The sequence below is a fragment of the Podarcis raffonei genome, chromosome 16 (assembly GCF_027172205.1).
Source record: "Podarcis raffonei isolate rPodRaf1 chromosome 16, rPodRaf1.pri, whole genome shotgun sequence".
Lineage (NCBI taxonomy): Eukaryota > Metazoa > Chordata > Lepidosauria > Squamata > Lacertidae > Podarcis > Podarcis raffonei.
In genome coordinates, this window is record NC_070617.1 from 28,066,598 (window position 1) to 28,084,673 (window position 18,076).

The 18,076-nt window shown below is 42.8% G+C and overlaps 1 protein-coding gene across 1 annotated transcript in view; it reads left to right on the forward strand.

Moving 5' to 3' along the window:
* The first annotated feature begins 1,573 nt into the window (after positions 1–1,573).
* LOC128404187 (immunoglobulin lambda-1 light chain-like) overlaps positions 1,574–18,076 on the forward strand; it is a 236,029-nt gene continuing 219,526 nt past the window's right edge. The window contains exons 1-2 of the mRNA XM_053369621.1: positions 1,574–1,730; positions 1,857–2,145. Of these exons, the coding sequence (XP_053225596.1) occupies positions 1,685–1,730; positions 1,857–2,145 (335 nt within the window). The 5' untranslated portion in view covers positions 1,574–1,684. The remainder of the gene's footprint in view (positions 1,731–1,856; positions 2,146–18,076) is intronic.

Genomic DNA, 18,076 nt, shown 5'->3' on the forward strand with positions numbered 1-18,076 from the left:
TTTAGTGGAGTGGGTGCCTTTCATTTAGAAACTCCTGGGGCTTTCATGGCTAAAAAAAAGCCTATTGCACAAAGAATCAGATTGATTTCTCCATCCAGTTTGACCTCTGGTTCTGCCCACTCCTAGAACCTGCCCCCCAGAGGGTTTACCAGATGGGATTTCGAGGGATGGAAGTAGATATTTGGACCACATCTTGCTTCCAATTCATGGTAGAAGAAGGAGGAGGAGGAGAAGGAGGAGGAGGATAAGAAGAAGGAGGAGGAGGAGGAGAAGAAGAAGAAGAAGAAGAAGAAGAACAACAACAACTACAACCACCACAACAACAACAACAACTACAACTACAACAACAACAACCCTACAACACTTGTTGGCTGAGCACAGCTCTCCATTGATCCAGGAGCCACTCATAACTAAACACTCTTGTCAGAAGGTGTCTCTATTTTCCAGGGACAGTCCCGGATTTACAGAAGCCATCTTGGTTTCTGATTTGATCCTTGAATGTCCCACTTTTCCTTATGGCGTCCTTATTTTAATTGGAGAAATGTCGGAGGGTGTAGAGTTATCTGACCTCCTAGCCATCTGAAGGCAGCTCCGTATTGGGAAGTTTTTTTAAAATGTCTAATATTTTATTAGGCTTTTATATATGTTGGAAGCTGCCTGGAGTGGCTGGAGCAACTCAGGCGGGCGTGGTATAAATAGTAAAATTATTATTTTTAGTATTATTATGGAACAGGACGTCCCTATTTTCATTGGATAAATGTTGCATTATATTAGGGTTGCCATATTTTGAAGAAGAAAAAAGAGGACACTGTGACGACTCTCATTTTAAATACCCCTGCTATATGTAGGCTATAGAAGCTGTGGTATATAGCTGAGGGTGGCCGGAGAAGAGGGAAGCAAGTCTTTAGTCACCAGTTATGTCTATGTTTCATCCAGAAAGTATAGTCAGAGACATTTTGGCAAATTTAAAAAATCTGGGCAGAAATTTCCCCCCGCAAAAGAGGACATGTCCTGGAATAAGAGGACATATGGCAACCCTACATTATATGGCAAAAAACTTCTGCTTGGCTTGCCAACACAAATGTGGAAGCAGGGGATATTTGCAGGGAAATATTGGGGGGTGTAAGGGGGCTTCAATGCACAACAATTCTGACATGCAACTTCCAACCTGACTGAGGCTTCTCTGCCTTTCCCAGTAGCTAGTTCTGTGGCTTGACGTGAGATTGGCAGAGAAGGTGAAAGGTCTGAGGAGCAGGACTGCCTGAGGGAATTATTAGGGACACATGAAGCACTCATCCTCCTGGCCCTCATCCTTTCAGGCACATCCCTCAGTTCTTGCTTTGATGGTCACCACAAAATAGGTCTTTCCCTATTAGTGTTATCTCAACTCTTATTATTGTGAGCGATGCTTCAGAAGCAAAATGCTTCTCTCAACCTAGGAAAAACAGCCTTGCATCTTCTTATTAAATACTCTCCTTTATGCAAATGTCTTCTCTGTTCATTGGCAGGGAAAGAATGTCCCGCCTCTGCAGATTGGCATTTCTAACAAAGCCAATGGGCATCCTTAGCTTTAAGTGAGAGACCTGCCAGATTCAGCTCCTTTGGGGATTAAATAAAGAAGTGGAAAGGCTCCTGCCACTTATCATTTTGCTTTCCAAAATCCAACTCCTCCAGAGAGCTCACCATGGCCTGGGCATTGTCCTTCCTTGTCCTTCTCGGCTACCTTTCAGGTAAGGGTGTAGCGGACTCCCTCTCCGCGGAGGTAGAGCCAAGACAACATTGTGCATTGATGAAAGGGCCTGTCTGATACTTAGAGCACACTAAATGAATCCGTGTCAATTATCCTTTTCCCAAAGGTGTCATTTCACAGCCTACTATGACCCAACCTGCCTCTGTGGCTGCACCCCCGAGACAAACTACTAAACTCTCCTGCACCGCCAGCGGAAGCGTGAGCTATATTGTCTGGATTCAGCAAAAACCTGGCCAGGCCCCTCGCTTTGTGCACTGTGATGGCTGCAGCAGGGGAACAGGGATCCCAGACCGGTTCACCGCCTCCCGCTCTGGAACCACAGGCTATTTGACCATCACCGGCACTGAGACTGAAGATGAGGCTGACTATTACTGTGTTGCTTGGTTCAGCAGCATGTGGCACAGTGCTAAAGTCTGATGGGGAACTGAGACAGAAACCTTCTCCCTCCCTCCAGTGCAGGGAGCTGAGAAATATTGCAGTGTTTGGTTTGATGTGTGAGTGCCGGGAGGCGGTTGGAGGATGGATGGTGGCCAACAGATTGAAGTTGTATCTTGATAAGACAGAAGTACTGTTTTGGGGGGGCGGGGCATAGCTGTCAACTTTTCCCTTTTTTTTAAGGGAAATTCCCTTATTCCGAATAGGATTCCTTGCAAGAAAAGGGGAAAGGTGACAGCTATGGACAGGGGGCAGGTGGGTGTGGAGGACTCCCTGGTCCTGAATGGGGTAACTGTGCCCCTGAAGGACCAAGTGCACAACCTGCGAGTCATTTTGGACTCACAGCTGTCCATGGAGGCGCAGATCAATTCTGTGTCCAGGGCAGCTGTCTAGTAGCTCCCTCTGGTATGCAGGCTGAGACCCTACCTGCCTGTGGACTGTCTCGCCAGGGTGGTGCATGCTCTGGTTATCTCCCGCTTGGACTACTGCAATGCACTCTACATGGGCTACCTTTGAAGGTGACCCAGAAACTACAACTAATCTAGAATGCGGCAGCTAGACTGGTGACTGGGAGTGGCCGCTGAGACCATATAACACCGGTCCTGAAAGACCCACATTGGCTCCCAGCACATTTCCGAGCACAGTTCAAAGTATTGGTGCTGACCTTTCAAGCCCTAAACGGCCTTGGCCCAGTAGACCTGAAGGAGCGTCACCACTCCCATTGTTCTGCCCGGACACTGAGGTCCAGCTCCAAGGGCCTTCTGGTGGTTCCCTCACTGTGAGGTTACAGGGAACCAGGCAGAGGGCCTTCTCGGTAGTGGTGCCTGCCCTGTGGAATGCCCTCCCTTCAAATGTCATGGAAATAAACAACTACCAGACTTTTAGAAGGCACCTGAAGGCAGCCCTGTTTAGGGAAGTTTTTAATGTGTGATGTTTTATTCTGGTGGGAGCTGCCCAGAGTGGCTGGGGAAACCCAGCTGGATGGGCAGGGTATAAATAATAAATGATTATATTATTATAATATTATTATTATTATTATTATTGATGTGTGCCTGAGTCTCTCTCAATAGTACTGCTGAATGGGGCCAAAATGGCATCTAATCCCAGCCCCTTCTCTGAGTTGTGCTCACTAAGCAACCACTCATGCACAGGGCAATGCACACTGCAGGTGGCCAAATATCATTGCAGCTGGATTTAAGAAAGGTGCCTGTAGAGCAAACAATAAGAGCACATTGTACAGCAAACATCTGCACATTCCTGAACTTTTTTTACATGTGGCACAGATGTTAAGATACAACAAAATCCCACACACAGGAAGAATAAGGAGTGCTTCACTTGTAGTTCTAAAAATCATTTAATATGTCAACACGAATGGAAGATATTAATATTGTATTATTTTTTTTAAATAATTTTTATTACAGATTTTTATAACAGCACAAACATATAACAAATACATAACCAAACAAAAAAAAACAAAAACAAAAACAGAACAAAAAACATGTACCATTTCGTATCTTAGTTTCTTATACCTTACTTCCCCGACTTCCTCATGCCTCCCTTTTCTGTATTCCAAGTTCTTATCAATTACTCAGCAAATCTTCCCTTATTTTAATTAAAATTTGAACTAATTTTCCTTATTCTCCTTGTCTTAACCATTGCTAATAGTAACCATTTGCTTTCCAGTCCAACATCATTCTAATTTTCATTAATTTTATAATATTTCTTTAAATAGTCCTTGAACTTTTTCCATTCTTCTTGCGCTGCTTCTCTTCCCTGGTTTCGGATTCTGCTCGTCATTTCTGCCAAGCCCATGTAGTCTATCACCTTCATCTGCCATTCTTCCAGTGTGGGTAAATCTTGCGTCTTCCAGTACTTCGCAATGAGTATTCTAGCTGCTGTTGTGGCGTACATAAAGAAAGTTATATCTATCTTTGACACCCCCTGGCCGACAATACCCAAGAGAAAGGCCTCTGGTTTCTTGGGAAAAGTATATTTAAATACCTTTTTCAGTTCATTGTAGATCATTTCCCAGAATGCCTTAATCTTCGGGCACGTCCACCAGAGGTGAAAAAATGTACCTTCCTTTTCCTTACATTTCCAACATTTGTTGTCAGGCAAATGGTAAATCTTTGCAAGCTTGACTGGGGTTATGTACCACCTATAGATCATTTTCATAATATTCTCTCTTAAGGCATTACATGCCGTAAACTTCATCCCGGTGGTCCACAACTTTTCCCAATCAGCAAACAAAATATTATGACCAATGTCCTGAGCCCATTTAATCATAGCTGATTTAACCGTTTCATCCTGTGTATTCCATTTCAGCAGAAGATTATACATTTTTGACAAATTCTTAGTACTGGGTTCTAACAATTCAGTCTCCAATTTTGATTTTTCCACCTGGAAGCCAATTTTACTGTCCAATTTAAACACTTCATTTATTTGATGATAGTGCAACCAATCTCTCACCTTGTCTTTTAGTTTCTCAAAACTCTGCAGTCTCAGTTTATCCCCTTCCTTTTCCAAAATTTCCCAATATCTTGGCCACTTCGGCTCCATATTTAACTTTTTAACTGCCTTAGCTTCCATTGGCGACAACCACCTTGGGGTTTTGTTTTCCAGCAAATCTTTATATCTAACCCAGACATTTAATAGTGCTTTTCTGACAATATGGTTTTTAAAACTTTTATGTGCTTTAACCTTGTCATACCACAAATATGCATACCACCCAAAGATATTGTTAAAACCTTCCAAATCCAAAATGTCTGTGTTTTCAAGAAGCAGCCAATCTTTTAGCCAGCAGAACGCTGCCGCTTCATAGTACAGTTTAAAGTCTGGCAGGGCAAACCCCCCTCTTTCCTTTGAATCCGTTAAAATCTTAAAATCTTAAATTTAATTCTGGGCTTTTTGCCCTGCCAGACAAATTTAGATATGTCTTTCTGCCACTTCTTGAAACAGTCCATTTTATCCATTATTTGTAACGCTTGAAACAAAAACAACATTCTTGGCAATACATTCATAACTGCAATTCGGCCTAACAAGGAAAGCTTCAAATTTGACCAAATCTCTAAATCCTTTTTCACTTCTGTCCAAGTTTTTTCATAATTATCTTTAAATAAGTTCACATTCTTAGCTGTCATATTTATACCCAAGTATTTCACTTTTTTAACCCCAGTCAACCCTGTCTCATTCTGAAACCTTTCTTTTTCAACCTGTGTTAAGTTTTTCTCCAATACCTTTGTCTTTAACTTATTCAATTTGAATCCTGCCAGTTGACCAAACTCTTGGATTATTTCCAAAACTCTTTTCGTACTAGCTTCTGGCTCTTGCAATGTAAGTACTAGGTCATCTGCAAATGCTCTCAGTTTGTATTGTTTAGCTCCGACCTGAACCCCTTTAACCAGCTGGTCCCTCCTAATCATATTAAGCAAAACCTCCAGGACCGATATAAAAAGTAATGGGGAGATAGGGCACCCCTGTCGTGTCCCTTTTTCGATCTTGAACTCTTCTGTAACTACATTATTTACAATTAATTTTGCTTTCTGTTCAGAATATATTGCACCTATACCATTCTCAAACCCTTGGCCTACCCCCATCCCCCGGAGGTTCTTCAACATAAAACTCCAAGAAATGTTGTCAAAGGCTTTCTCGGCGTCCACAAATATCAAAACAGCCTTAGTGTTTATATTCACTTCCAACTTTTCCAAAATGTCAATTATATTCCTTACATTGTCCGACAAATGCCTTTTCGGGAGAAAGCCTGCTTGGTCCCCATGAATCTCCTCCATCAAAACTCTTTTCAGTCTCTTTGCTAAAATGTCAGCAAAGATTTTATAGTCCACATTCAATAGCGAGATGGGTCGGTAGTTTTTAAGTTGGGTCTTTTCAGTCTCTGTCTTTGGTATAAGCGTAATATAAGCCTCTCTCCACGTGTCAGGTGCCCTTTTCCCCTCCATAATCTCGTTACAGACTTCCTTCAAAGGTTGTATCAACCCTTCCTTCAGAACCTTATAGTATTTGGAAGTCAGTCCATCCGGTCCTGGGGATTTGCCCAACTCCATACCTTGAATGGCATCTTCTATTTCTTGTGCTGATATCTCCTGGTTCAAAATCATCTTACTTTCCTGCGAGACCTTTTTCAGCCCATTTTCCTCGAGGAATTGTTGTATATCCATTTCCTTCTGCAGCCCTTGTGTGTAGAGTTGTCTAAAGTAGTTCTGGAAGCAGTTCCTAATTTCCGCTGGGTTACTTATATTCTTTCCTTCCACTTCTATATTTGTTACTGTGTTGAGTTTTTGTCTCTTCTTTATTTGCCAAGCCAATAACTTACCACATTTGTCAGCGGATTCAAAAGTCTTTTGTCTCATTTGCTTAATTTTCCACTCTAATTCTTGATTCGTCAGTTCCATATATTGTGTTTGATAAAGTTTAATTTCTCTTAAGATCTCTTGTGATTTTGGCTTCAATCTTAGTTTCTTTTCCCCTTCTTTTATCTTTTCCAGAATTTTTTCCTTCCTCTCATTTTGTTTTCTTTTCTTTAATGTATTTTGTTGTATCAGAAACCCTCTCATCACGGCTTTACTTGCGTCCCATACTATTCTTTTTTCTACTTTAGTCCTTAGGTTAATTTCAAAATAATCTTTCAAAGTTTTTTGGGCCTTCTTGCAAATCTCCTCATCTCTAAGTAAGATGTCATTCATTCTCCATCTGAAGGAACCAGTTGTTGTTTGCTTCATCACCATCTTTACTGCATTGTGGTCGGAGAAAGTTTTTGGGCAGATTTCCACTCTCTTTATATTCTGCGCCATACTGCTAGTCACCCAAATTTGGTCAATCCGTGTCCATGTCATTTTGGCCTCAGAAAAGAAGGTTCCCTCTCTTTCTAATGGGTGTTTTGTTCTCCAGATGTCAATCAAGTCCATATTGTCAGTCATTTCAAAAAAAGTCTTTGGTAGTCTTCCATCTTTTGTTACTACCTGTCTTTGTGCTTTATCCATATTTGTTGAAACTACTCCATTCATGTCTCCCATCATGATTAGATTATAGTCCATATAGTCCATCAAAGTCTCATGCAACTTCTTAAAAAATTCAGCTTTCCCTTCATTTGGTGCATAGATTCCCACTATCAAGTACTTTTCTCCTTGAAATTGAATTTCAATTGCCAAATATCTTCCTTGGTCGTCTTTAAAAATTTGTTTCGGTTGCAGCTTTTCCTTTGCATAAATCACTACTCCTCTCTTTTTTACTCTGTCTGAAGATATAAATTCTTGGCCCAGTCTTTTATTTATTAATAACTTTCTATGTGCTCTTGTTACATGGGTCTCTTGTCATATGTCAACACAAATGGAAGATATTAATATTGTAGCTGTTGTATAAGGGATTATTATTTTGACCAGAATGTAATTGAAATTAATAAGATTTTGGAACACAGAAATAAAGAAAATCATCAAATCTAGCATGTGCAGGGGCACCCGAATTATATAATTTGCTGTTTGAAAATTGGTATTAGTAATTGTATTATAATTTGGTATTGTTATAACGAGGCTATTATTGATTGTAATTGAAAAATTAATAAAAATTATTATCAAAAAGATATAACAAAATCATAGCATAGTTAAGATACAACAAAATCGCCCTATGAAGTTTGGTGCTGGTTAAAACTAGCCCCATTTTCTTGCATGGATAGGCACAGTAATGCTCTTATTAATATCTGCAGGATTTAAATAAGCACTTCTTGCACTTCTCAGGTACTTCTCAGGTAAGGGTGTGAAGGTCTCATCTTTCTTAGGCATATTTCCCAACAGCAGAACTATTTATATTGTTCATTGATCACCATGCCTGTCTGATATTTGTGAGCACCAAAAAATTAAAATAAAATCAAGGTCTTTTTCATAATATTTTTTATTAATTTTCAATTACAGTCCAATAATAGCCTCAGGAATGCTTTCCAAGGACACTGAATCTGCCAGCTGTCTCTCTCTTGGTGTTTCCTCTTCTAGCTCTTACTCACCCAGCATTTCCCAGCTTTCCCCCTCTGTGCTATGCCCTTCTGCAAACCACTGTTCTAAATCAATACTGCCCTCCTGCCCTTGGGAAGGTTCAGGAGAAGGGGGTGGGGGCTGCCAAATGGCTGACAGATGCCAAAGATGTGCTGCCTGTCGAATATGCCAGAAAACTCTTCCACGAAGTTTACTGTTGGTTAAAACCAGCCGTGGGGGACCCTGAATTGATGCGTCACAATCCTGTCCTGATGACATCACTGGGTTAACCCGGTAACAACATTAGTCTTAAAATATCAGCAATATTTTATTAAAAACAAAACAAAAACTAGTCAATCAATCAATCAATTTCCTTTATTCGACCGATAGTCAGAAATAAAACATTACACAATAATTATAAACTATAACATCATAGGGGTACATAAATAAGGTAGGGCCACAGTACTAGACCTCTCACAGATAACCCACATCAAAGCAATCAGTTATACGTTTCCGACACTTGAGTGCCAGGAAAAGGAATTTAGCCACTGACAAAGTTGTTTTCCCAGAAGACTTATTTAGCAGATATGCTGTCTGCTTTCCTCTTTGTCGGGAACTGAGCTGGGGTAAGTGTGGAGTTATAAGGTACTGTCTTAAATCGTTGTAAAAGGGACAGCTCAGTAAAATGTGCTCTGTGGATTCTACCTCACCCAATGCACAGTGGCATAATCTCTGGTCATATGGGACTCCTCAATTTCCTTTAAACAAAAACTAGTCCTCATCAGCCAAAGGGGTTTGGTAATGGAATGAAGGGTTGTGCTGAAACTGCTGAGTATTTCTTGGATGGAATGGACCCTTCTAGGGGTCAAGTTTGCTATTTCATATATATTTTTTCCTTTGGGCTCCAACCACCATCTGTATGTGGCCCCTGAAAGGTTCTCTGTGAGGGAATATGGCCCTGGGGTTTATTCTTCACTTGTGAACTAGAAGTTAGACCCAGATGTTGATACTGTGTCCTGTGCACAGGAAAGGGAGGCTTCAGCAGAAACCTCCTTGGCAACTTGAAATAATTTTGACTGGATTGGGATGTAGCCTGAGAAGAGGTGCTTGGGAGGATTATCAAGGACAGGGCCTGTTAAGACCCCTCCTCATTCTCTAATTCCTTTATTTCTTAAGTTTCCATCTTCCTTCCTTCCAATTGCTCTCTCTCAACACTTATTAGTGTGCATAAAGAGCTTATGTCTCTTAGCCTGGAACAGAACCAGGAACCTTCCCTCTTTGCTTCAAATAATCTTCCTCTTGCAAATGTATTCTCTGTTCATTGGCCAGGATACAACGTCATGCCTCCTCAGAGGAGGAGCGGCTTTTCTAGCAAAGCCAATGGACACCAAGAACATAATATAACAGACCCTTCATCTATTTCCTGCAGTATTTAAGAAGGAAGGAGGAAATCTCCCTCCAGTTATCTGTTTCTTTTAGAGAGTCAGACTCCTCTAGGGAGCTCACCATGGCCTGGGCTCTGTCCTTCCTTGCACTTCTCAACTGTTTCTCAGGTAAGGGTATGTAGGACTCGCTTTCCATAGGTTTCTGAGTCCACAACGCCAATTATATCCTACGTTTATCATAGGGTGCTTATGGTATTCATGAGCAAAACAAGTGAATCAAGGTAATTTCTTCTTTCTTTTTGCAAAGGTGTCCTTTCTCAACACACAATGACTCAACCGGCTTCCGAGTCTGTGTCCCCAGCACAAACAGTTAAGCTCTCCTGCACTGCCAGCAGCGTGAGCACTATTTACTGGTATCAACAGAGAGCTGGCCAGGCCCCTCGCTTTGTGCACTGTGATGGCTGCAGCAGGGGAACAGGGATCCCAGACCGGTTTACCGCTTCCCGTTCTGGAACCACAGGCTATTTGACCATCAGCAGCACTAAGACTGAAGATGAGGCTGCCTATTACTGTGCTGCTTGGATCAGCAGCATGTGGCACAGTGCTAAAGTCTGATGGGGAACTGAGACAGAAACCTTCTCCCTCCTTCCAGTTCAGGGAGCTGAGAAATATTGCAGTGTTTGGTTTGATGTGTGAGTGCCGGGAGGCGGTTGGAGGATGGATAGTGGCCAACAGATTGGGGTTGCATCTTGATAAGACAGAAGTACTGTTTTGGGGGGACAGGGGGCAGGTGGGTGTGGAGGAGTCCCTGGTCCCGAATGGGGTAACTGTGCCCCTGAAGGACCAAGTGCACTACCTGCGAGTCATTCTGGACTCACAGCTGTCCATGGAGGCGCAGGTCAATTCTGTGTCCAGGGCAGTTGTTTACCAGCTCCATCTGGTACGCAGGCTGAGACTCTACCAGCCCGTGGACTGTTTTGCCAGAGTGGTGCATGCTCTGGTTATCTCCCGCTTGGACTACTGCAATGCGCTCTACGTGGGCTACCTTTGAAGGTGACCCAGAAACTACTAATCCAGAATGCGGCAGATAGACTGGTGACTGGGAGCGGCCACCGAGACCATATAACACCGGTCCTGAAAGACCCACATTGGCTCCCAGTATGTTTCCAAGCACAGTTCAAAGTGTTGGTGCTGACCTTTAAAGCCCTAAACGGCCTCGGTCCAGTATACCTGACGGAACATCTCCACCCCATCATTCTGCCCGGAGACTGGCGGTTCTTTCACTGCCTGAAGTGAGGTTACAGGGAACCAGACAGAGGGCCTTCTCGGTAGTGGCACCCACCCTGTGGAATGCCCTCCCATCAGATGTCAAGGAAATAAACAACTATCTGACTTTTAGAAGACATCTGAAGGCAGCCCTCTTTAGGGAAGTTTTTAATGTGTGATGTTTTATTCTGTGGCTGGGGAAACCCAGCTGGATGGGCAGGGTATAAATAATAAATTATATTATTACTGTTGTTGTTGTTGTTGTTGTTGTTGTTGTTGTTGTTGTGTGCCTGAGTCTCTCTCTATAGTACAGCTGGATGGGGCAAAAATGGCATCTAATCCCAGCCCCTTCTCTGAGTTGTGATTACCAAGCAACCACTCATGCACAGGGCAATGCACACTGCAGATGGCCAAATATCATTGCAGATGGATTTAAGAAAGGTGCCTGTAGAGCAAACAATAAGAGCACATTGTACAGCAAACATCTGCACATTCCTGAACTTTTTTTACATGTGGCACAGATGTTAAGATACAACAAAATCCCACACGGATATAGTTTGAGTTCCTCACTCGTAGTTCTATAAATCAATTAATGTCTCAACACGAATAGAAATCATTAATATTGCAACTGTTGTATAAGGGTTTATTATTTTGACTGGAATGTAATTGAGATTATTTATTTATTATTTATATTGTGCATTGATCACTACGCCTGTCTGATATTTGTGAGCAAAAATAAAAATAATCAAGGTCTTTTTTATAATAATTTATTAATTTTTAATTACAGTCCAATAATAGCCTCGTTATAACAATACCAAATTATAACACGATTACTAATACCAATCATTCAAATACTGAATTATATAATTTAGGTGCTCCCCCACGTGTGCTGGATTTGATGGTTTGATTATTTTCTTTATTTCTGAGTTCCAAAATCTTATTAATTTCAATTACATTCCAATCAAAATAATAATCCCTTATACAACAGCTGCAATATTAATAGCTTCTATTCATGTTGACACATTAAATGATTTATAGAACTACAAGTGAGGCACTCAAAATATAACCTTGTTCTTCCTGTGTGTGGCAATTATTCTGTCTGTGGTGTTTCCTCCTGTCCTTGTAAAATGTTATGTCTGTCAATAATAATAATAATAATAATAATAATAATAATAATAATAATGGTCAATTGTCCTTTTCCCAAAGGTGTCATTTCACAGTCCCTTATGACTCAAGCAGCCACCAGGTCTGTGCCACTAGGACGAACAGCTAAACTATCCTGCTCCTCCAATGGTGAAATGAACATTATTGCCTGGTATCAACAGAGACCTGGACAGGACCCTCGCTATGTGCTCTGTAATACCAGCAACAGGTGAGAAGGGATTCCCAATCAATTCACTGCTTCCCTCTCTGAGAATCTAGACTTTTGTTTTGCCATTTTTGTAGACACAGGTCTGCACTTACTGCTGAATGCACTCAAATTGCTTTTTGTCCTAGGGACACAGACTTGGTGGCTGTTTGAGTCATAAGGGACAGTGTGGTGTAGTGGTTAAGAGCGGTGGATTCGTAATCTGGTGAACCGGGTTCGCGTCTCCGCTCCTCCACCTGCAGCTGCTGGGTGACCTTGGGCTAGTCACACTTCTCTGAAGTCTCTCAGCCCCACTCACCTCACAGAGTGTTTGTTGTGGGGGAGGAAGGGAAAGGAGAATGTTAGCCGCTTTGAGACTCCTTCAGGTGGTGATAAAGTGGGATATCAAATCCAAACTCTTCAAATCCAAATCCAAACTCTTCTTCCAATCCAGCGTTAAAAAGCGGGGTTTTGCAGGGAAAGTGCTGGAGGGAGGAAACCCTCCCCCTAAAAAATACTCAGACATGGCGCAGGACAAAAGGTAAGCATGGATGAGCCCCAAGTCATTTTTGCATTACCTTTTAACAGGGAAATAGGTGTATCCCAGATTTCTGCATTAGATCTCTCTCAACACATTATTGCACAGTGGTATTTTCCCCCTACACACAGGACTAAACCAATAGCCTTCTCTCTTCTTTTAAAAACACTCTTCCTCATGCAAATATCCTCTCTGTCCCTTGGCTGGGCTGGAACATCCCGCCTCCTCGGAGAATGAGTGACATTCCTAGCAAAGCCAATGGGAGCCAATAGCTTTGCATGAGACCCTTCCTCTTCAGTTCCCTGGGGTTTTTAAGAAAGAAAGGAGGAAGGTTCCTACCAGTTCTCTGTTTCTTCCAAGTCCAACTAGACAGCTCACCATGGCCTGGTTTCTGTCCTTCCTTGCATTTCTCAGCTACTTCTCCGGTAAGATTCCTTTCCCACATGTTTCTGGAACAACAACTCCAATGATCTTGTGTGCTTTTATGATGTTTGTGAGCAACATAAATGAATCAATATATTTCTTTTCCTTTCGCAAAGGTATTGTTTCTCAACCCACGATGACTCAACCTGCCTCTGTGTCTGTGTCCCCGGGACAAACGGCTAAACTCACCTGTACAGCCAGCACTAGTCCAAGCAGCACCTATATTTACTGGTATCAGCAGAAATCGGAACAGGCCCCTCGCTTTGTGCACTGCAGGGGCTGCAACCGAGGGGAAGGGATCCCAGATCGGTTCACTGCTTCCCGCTCAGGAAACACAGGCTATTTGACCATCAGCAGCATCCAGGCTGCAGATGAGGCTAAGTATTACTGTGCGGCTTGGTTTAGCAATGAGTTACACTGGGATAAAGTATAATAGGGAACTGAGACAAAAACCTTCACTCTTCCGCCTTCACAGCTGGGACTTGAAAAGCCCTAGAGATGTTCATTGGGTCTGTGTCTGAACCTCTTTGCATCCTAGATACTGAGGGAATAGAAATGTCATTGCCTCTGATGTAAACATTGTAGTTTGGTTTTTGCTGCCCAATGCCCCATGGGACTCTGAGTCCCCGAAGTCCATGATCGGTCAGAGAAAAAGGGATGGAGACTAGAACCAGTGGAAAGCAAGGCAGATATTTATTTGTCTGTTGCAACAGAGTTGCCCCCCTTTCCCAGCAAAAATCCTGGCTACGCTCATGTCCCTCCCTGCTTTAAAAGGGCAACAGTGTGCTCCTGTTTTTGCAAAGGACGCTCAAAGTCTTAATGTGATTTGAAAAGGGGAGGGAGACAAGGAGTTATCAGTTTATTTACTTGCAGTGTCTTTTATCTGCCCAGGAGGTTTGCAGAAGGATAGTAAGCGAGAGGTGATAAAATGAATGCAGTTATAGGTTCTGGCACCAGAGGGAGCTCCCTTCCTTACTACTGCACTGCACCCAGTATGACAAGGGTAACGTTCTGCCTCGCATGATTGTCAACTGTCTATGTCTGGCAGACTGTGAAATTGTGACATCTGCATCCTTCTGATGTAAATCATGAGGGTTTGACTTTTGCTGCCCAACTCCCCATGGGACTCCATGAGTCCCCTAAGTCCATGATCGGTCAGAGAAGAATGGATGGAGGCTGGATCCAGTGGAAGGGAAGACAGGTATTTATTTTGCTGTTGCAACAGTGTTCCCTTCACTTCATCCAAGGAGGGGGAGACCGTAAACAAAAGTGTGCAGGAACCTTTAACGACTTTTGACATTGCCCAGCCCCCTTAGCCAAAGACCACCCCAAAATCATCATACATACATCATAGGAGGCGGGTCTACAGCAGAAATCCTGCCTGCCAGGTTACCTGATAATAGTCTCTGATTGCATTACCTGGGCAGCCTGGCCATTCTTTTGTGATGGTAAATACTTTAATTCCTGAATGCAGGTCACAGCCTCACCCTATTCATACGCAAATGTGCCCTTAAGACAGGATTTGTAAGGGAAAATACAATGGGAAGGCTTTTCCCATTTTCCTCCCTTACTGCAGAGAAATATTTGAGGTCATTTGGGAGAGTCAAAATTGCTCCAGGATTGCTCTCCTGTACTATTTCAGACACATGGTTCATATATTTAGATGTGTGTGCATTTATTAATATTTATTCTTTATTTGAGGGACGTGGGTGGCACTGTGGGTTAAACCACAGAGCCTAGGACTTGCCGATCAGAAGGTCAGCAGTTCGAATCCCTGCGACAGGGTGAGCTCCCGTCGCTCAGTCCCAGCTCCTGCCCACCTAGCAGTTTGAAAGCACGTCAAAGTGCAAGTAGATAAATAGGTACCACTCTAGTGGGAAGGTAAACGGTGTTTCCGTGCACTGCTCTGGTTCGCCAGAAGCGGCTTAGTCATGCTGGCCACATGACCCGGAAGCTGTACGCCGGCTCCCTTGGCCAGTGAAGCGAGATGAGTGCTGCAACCCCAGGGTCGGCCACGACTGGACCTAATGGTCAGGGGTCCCTTTACCTTTATTCTTTATTTGAGACCTTAAAATTCTTAGGTTGAGTTCACCCACCTAACTTCCATGCACAGGTCAATACATCTTGCAGATTTAGGAAACGGCTTCTGTTGCCTCCATGACAGCCACTCTGCCCTCCTCAAAATATTTTAAACTTTCTAAACATTATCCATTCTAAAACATTTCAGCAGCAGCGCTGCCACCGCCAACCCAACCCAAACCTAAAGCAACGCCCTGATTATCCAGCCTGGAATTGGTATATAGGAACTTGGGAGAGAAACAGTTCGCAACAAGTCCCAGTTGGTGGGCATTAAGTTGTATTATGTAAACCTTAATAACTGGCCCTGGGTTGTTTTCAACAAAAAACAACGGGCATTTCTGACCTTGTTGGAGCTGTTTGCTTTGCAGAAATACTTTCATGGGCTTGCAACATGAATTGGCCATCTGCAGTGCATGTTGATCAAACGTTCCTTCGGTGTTTTTGCCTGGTTGGAATGTGTCTCTGTGTCGTTTTAATGCCTCTTGCTTGCTTGGATAGAGGGTAGCAAAGTGTGTGGAGAAATTCACTTGCTATACAAAGGAAAATGAAGTTGGTTTTTAATTTATTTTTGCTTTTTCACTTGTTTTTCACTTTCTATGACTTTATCGTCTGGTTATATATGTTTTTATACTGTAAACTGCTGCAACATATTTTTGTGATACATCGGTATATAAATATAAGTAAATAGGTAAATAAATACATAAACACTTAAACAAACAAACAACAGCTCTGTCCTCTCTGGCCTCTGCTCCCCATCTTTGCTGGCACAGAAGACAATGTGTTTAATTATTATTTGATGATATTTAACTTTACTGTTTACTATTATATTCTAATAAATTATTGAATATTGCATTATGTGGTATAGGTTGTTTATTTTAAGGTTATGTTTTTATTATGACTTTTTGTATTGGAGCAGATGGTTATTAGGTGTGCGATCTTTGCTGCCTCCTTTGTTGTTTCTTCAGCTTGTAAGCCGCCTTGCGCATAGTAATATAGAAAGGTGGCATACAAATTTAAAGTAACTTTTTTAAAAAAGGAAATAAAAAAATGGATATGCACATTTTTAACCCCTTTCCCCCCAATATAAAAACACTCTGTGCTGCAGTTTGGAAAAAGAAATCCAGTACATACTTTTGATTTTATAATAATAATAATAATAATAATAATAATAATAATAATAATAATTATTTATACCCCGCCCTCTCCAGCCAAGGCCGGGCTCAGGGCAACAATAAAAACAAGTTGAACGAATACAACTTAATATTGAAACAGTAAAAATATTAAAATGCAGCCTCATCACAGGAGGGGGAAAAAAGAACGAGGGGGAGGGAATCAAATTGATTTTGCTGTTCTTGAGCAAATGGAGGGGGTTCTTCCTGCCCCGTTTGCAGCCAATTAGCAAGCGGCAGATTTGGATAGAAGGGCGGACCCAAATCCCGGAACCGCTTAAGATGGGATGACAGGATGTGGACCGGATCCATCTTGCCTCAGGAAGCCAAGCGTTCCCAGTCTCCCATCATGACTTGGATTGCTGTCCTCGTGCTTTTTTGGACTTATTGCTCAGGTGAGGGTTGAAGGTTTTCCATCTGCAGCTTTAAATAAATCAAGGCATGCCATTTTCTGTTACTTTAATAAAAAAAAGATCAGCTTGCTCAGAACCCTACAAAACCAAGCTAGGTGTTTACTCTTTTCTCTGTTTCCAGGTATCAGTTCGTTGCCTGTGATGACTCAGGCTCCCTCACAGTCTGTGACTCTGAGGAACACAGTGAGATTCACCTGCACTTTGAGCAGTGGATATGAGAGCTGGAGTATCGAGTGGTATCAGCAAAGAGAGGGGCAGACCCCTCGGCTTGTGGTGTATGCTAATAGCAACAGAGCCAGTGGGATCCCAGATCGGTTCTCTGGCTCCAAATCAGGCAGCGAGCGCTATCTGACCATCACTGGTGTCCAACCAGAGGATGAGGCCACATATTACTGTGGTGCAGGTGATGGCAGTGGGTTGGCACAGTGATGCAATGACAACGGGAACTGATACAAAAACCTCTGCTGAAGGAAGGAAAGCATTTGCTTTGTTTCAAGAAGCATTTCAGATCTTCTGAAACAAGAATAGGACACCACACTGCCCAATTGCGTGTTGAGGTCCCCAAGCCACCCCAAATAACTCACACATCACACGGAATTTTTGTTTAAGGTTTTTGGCATAATTTTGGCCACAACTTTATTAAAATACAAAAAATGTGAGTGGTTGCTTAGGCATTGGTTGCGACTATCTGCCCCCAGTGGGGACAGACTGACATTTCGCAAGCCTGCGAAAGTCAGAGAAGGGGAATACATTTTGGGGATAGCGACGGAGCAGGGAACCTGCCCTCAGCCTTCCCCAACTGCAACCAGGGGCTCTTGCGTGGCCCTAGCTCCTTGACAGGGTTCGGACAAAAGCAAAAGTGAGCCCCTGTATTCCTTTAATGGAACCCCCTGCAGCAGCAGCGGCATTAGAGGGGCAGGCACAGCCAATCCATGCCCCTCAACCAACCAAACCATAAACCAATGCCTAACCGCAACCTTACAAGTTGTGACGATTTGCTACGCAGTAGGCAAAAACCAAATGGCCCCAGCCAATCAGCCAGATGGACAAAATTCTTACCGGGCCCCTGCCCCAATGGCAGACAACCCCATGACAGGCATACCAAGGTCAACGCGAACAACCCTAAATATAGGTGGGGGACAGGCAATCCGATGCACGGAGCGAAAAGAAGAAGCTCTACGCTTCGTGCAGGGAGTTTTAACATTTCTGGCTGTCAATCACAGAATGGCACCAACAACAAGGGAAGCCCAATCACAACAGTGGCCAATGATCAATTAGCCCACCCCATAACT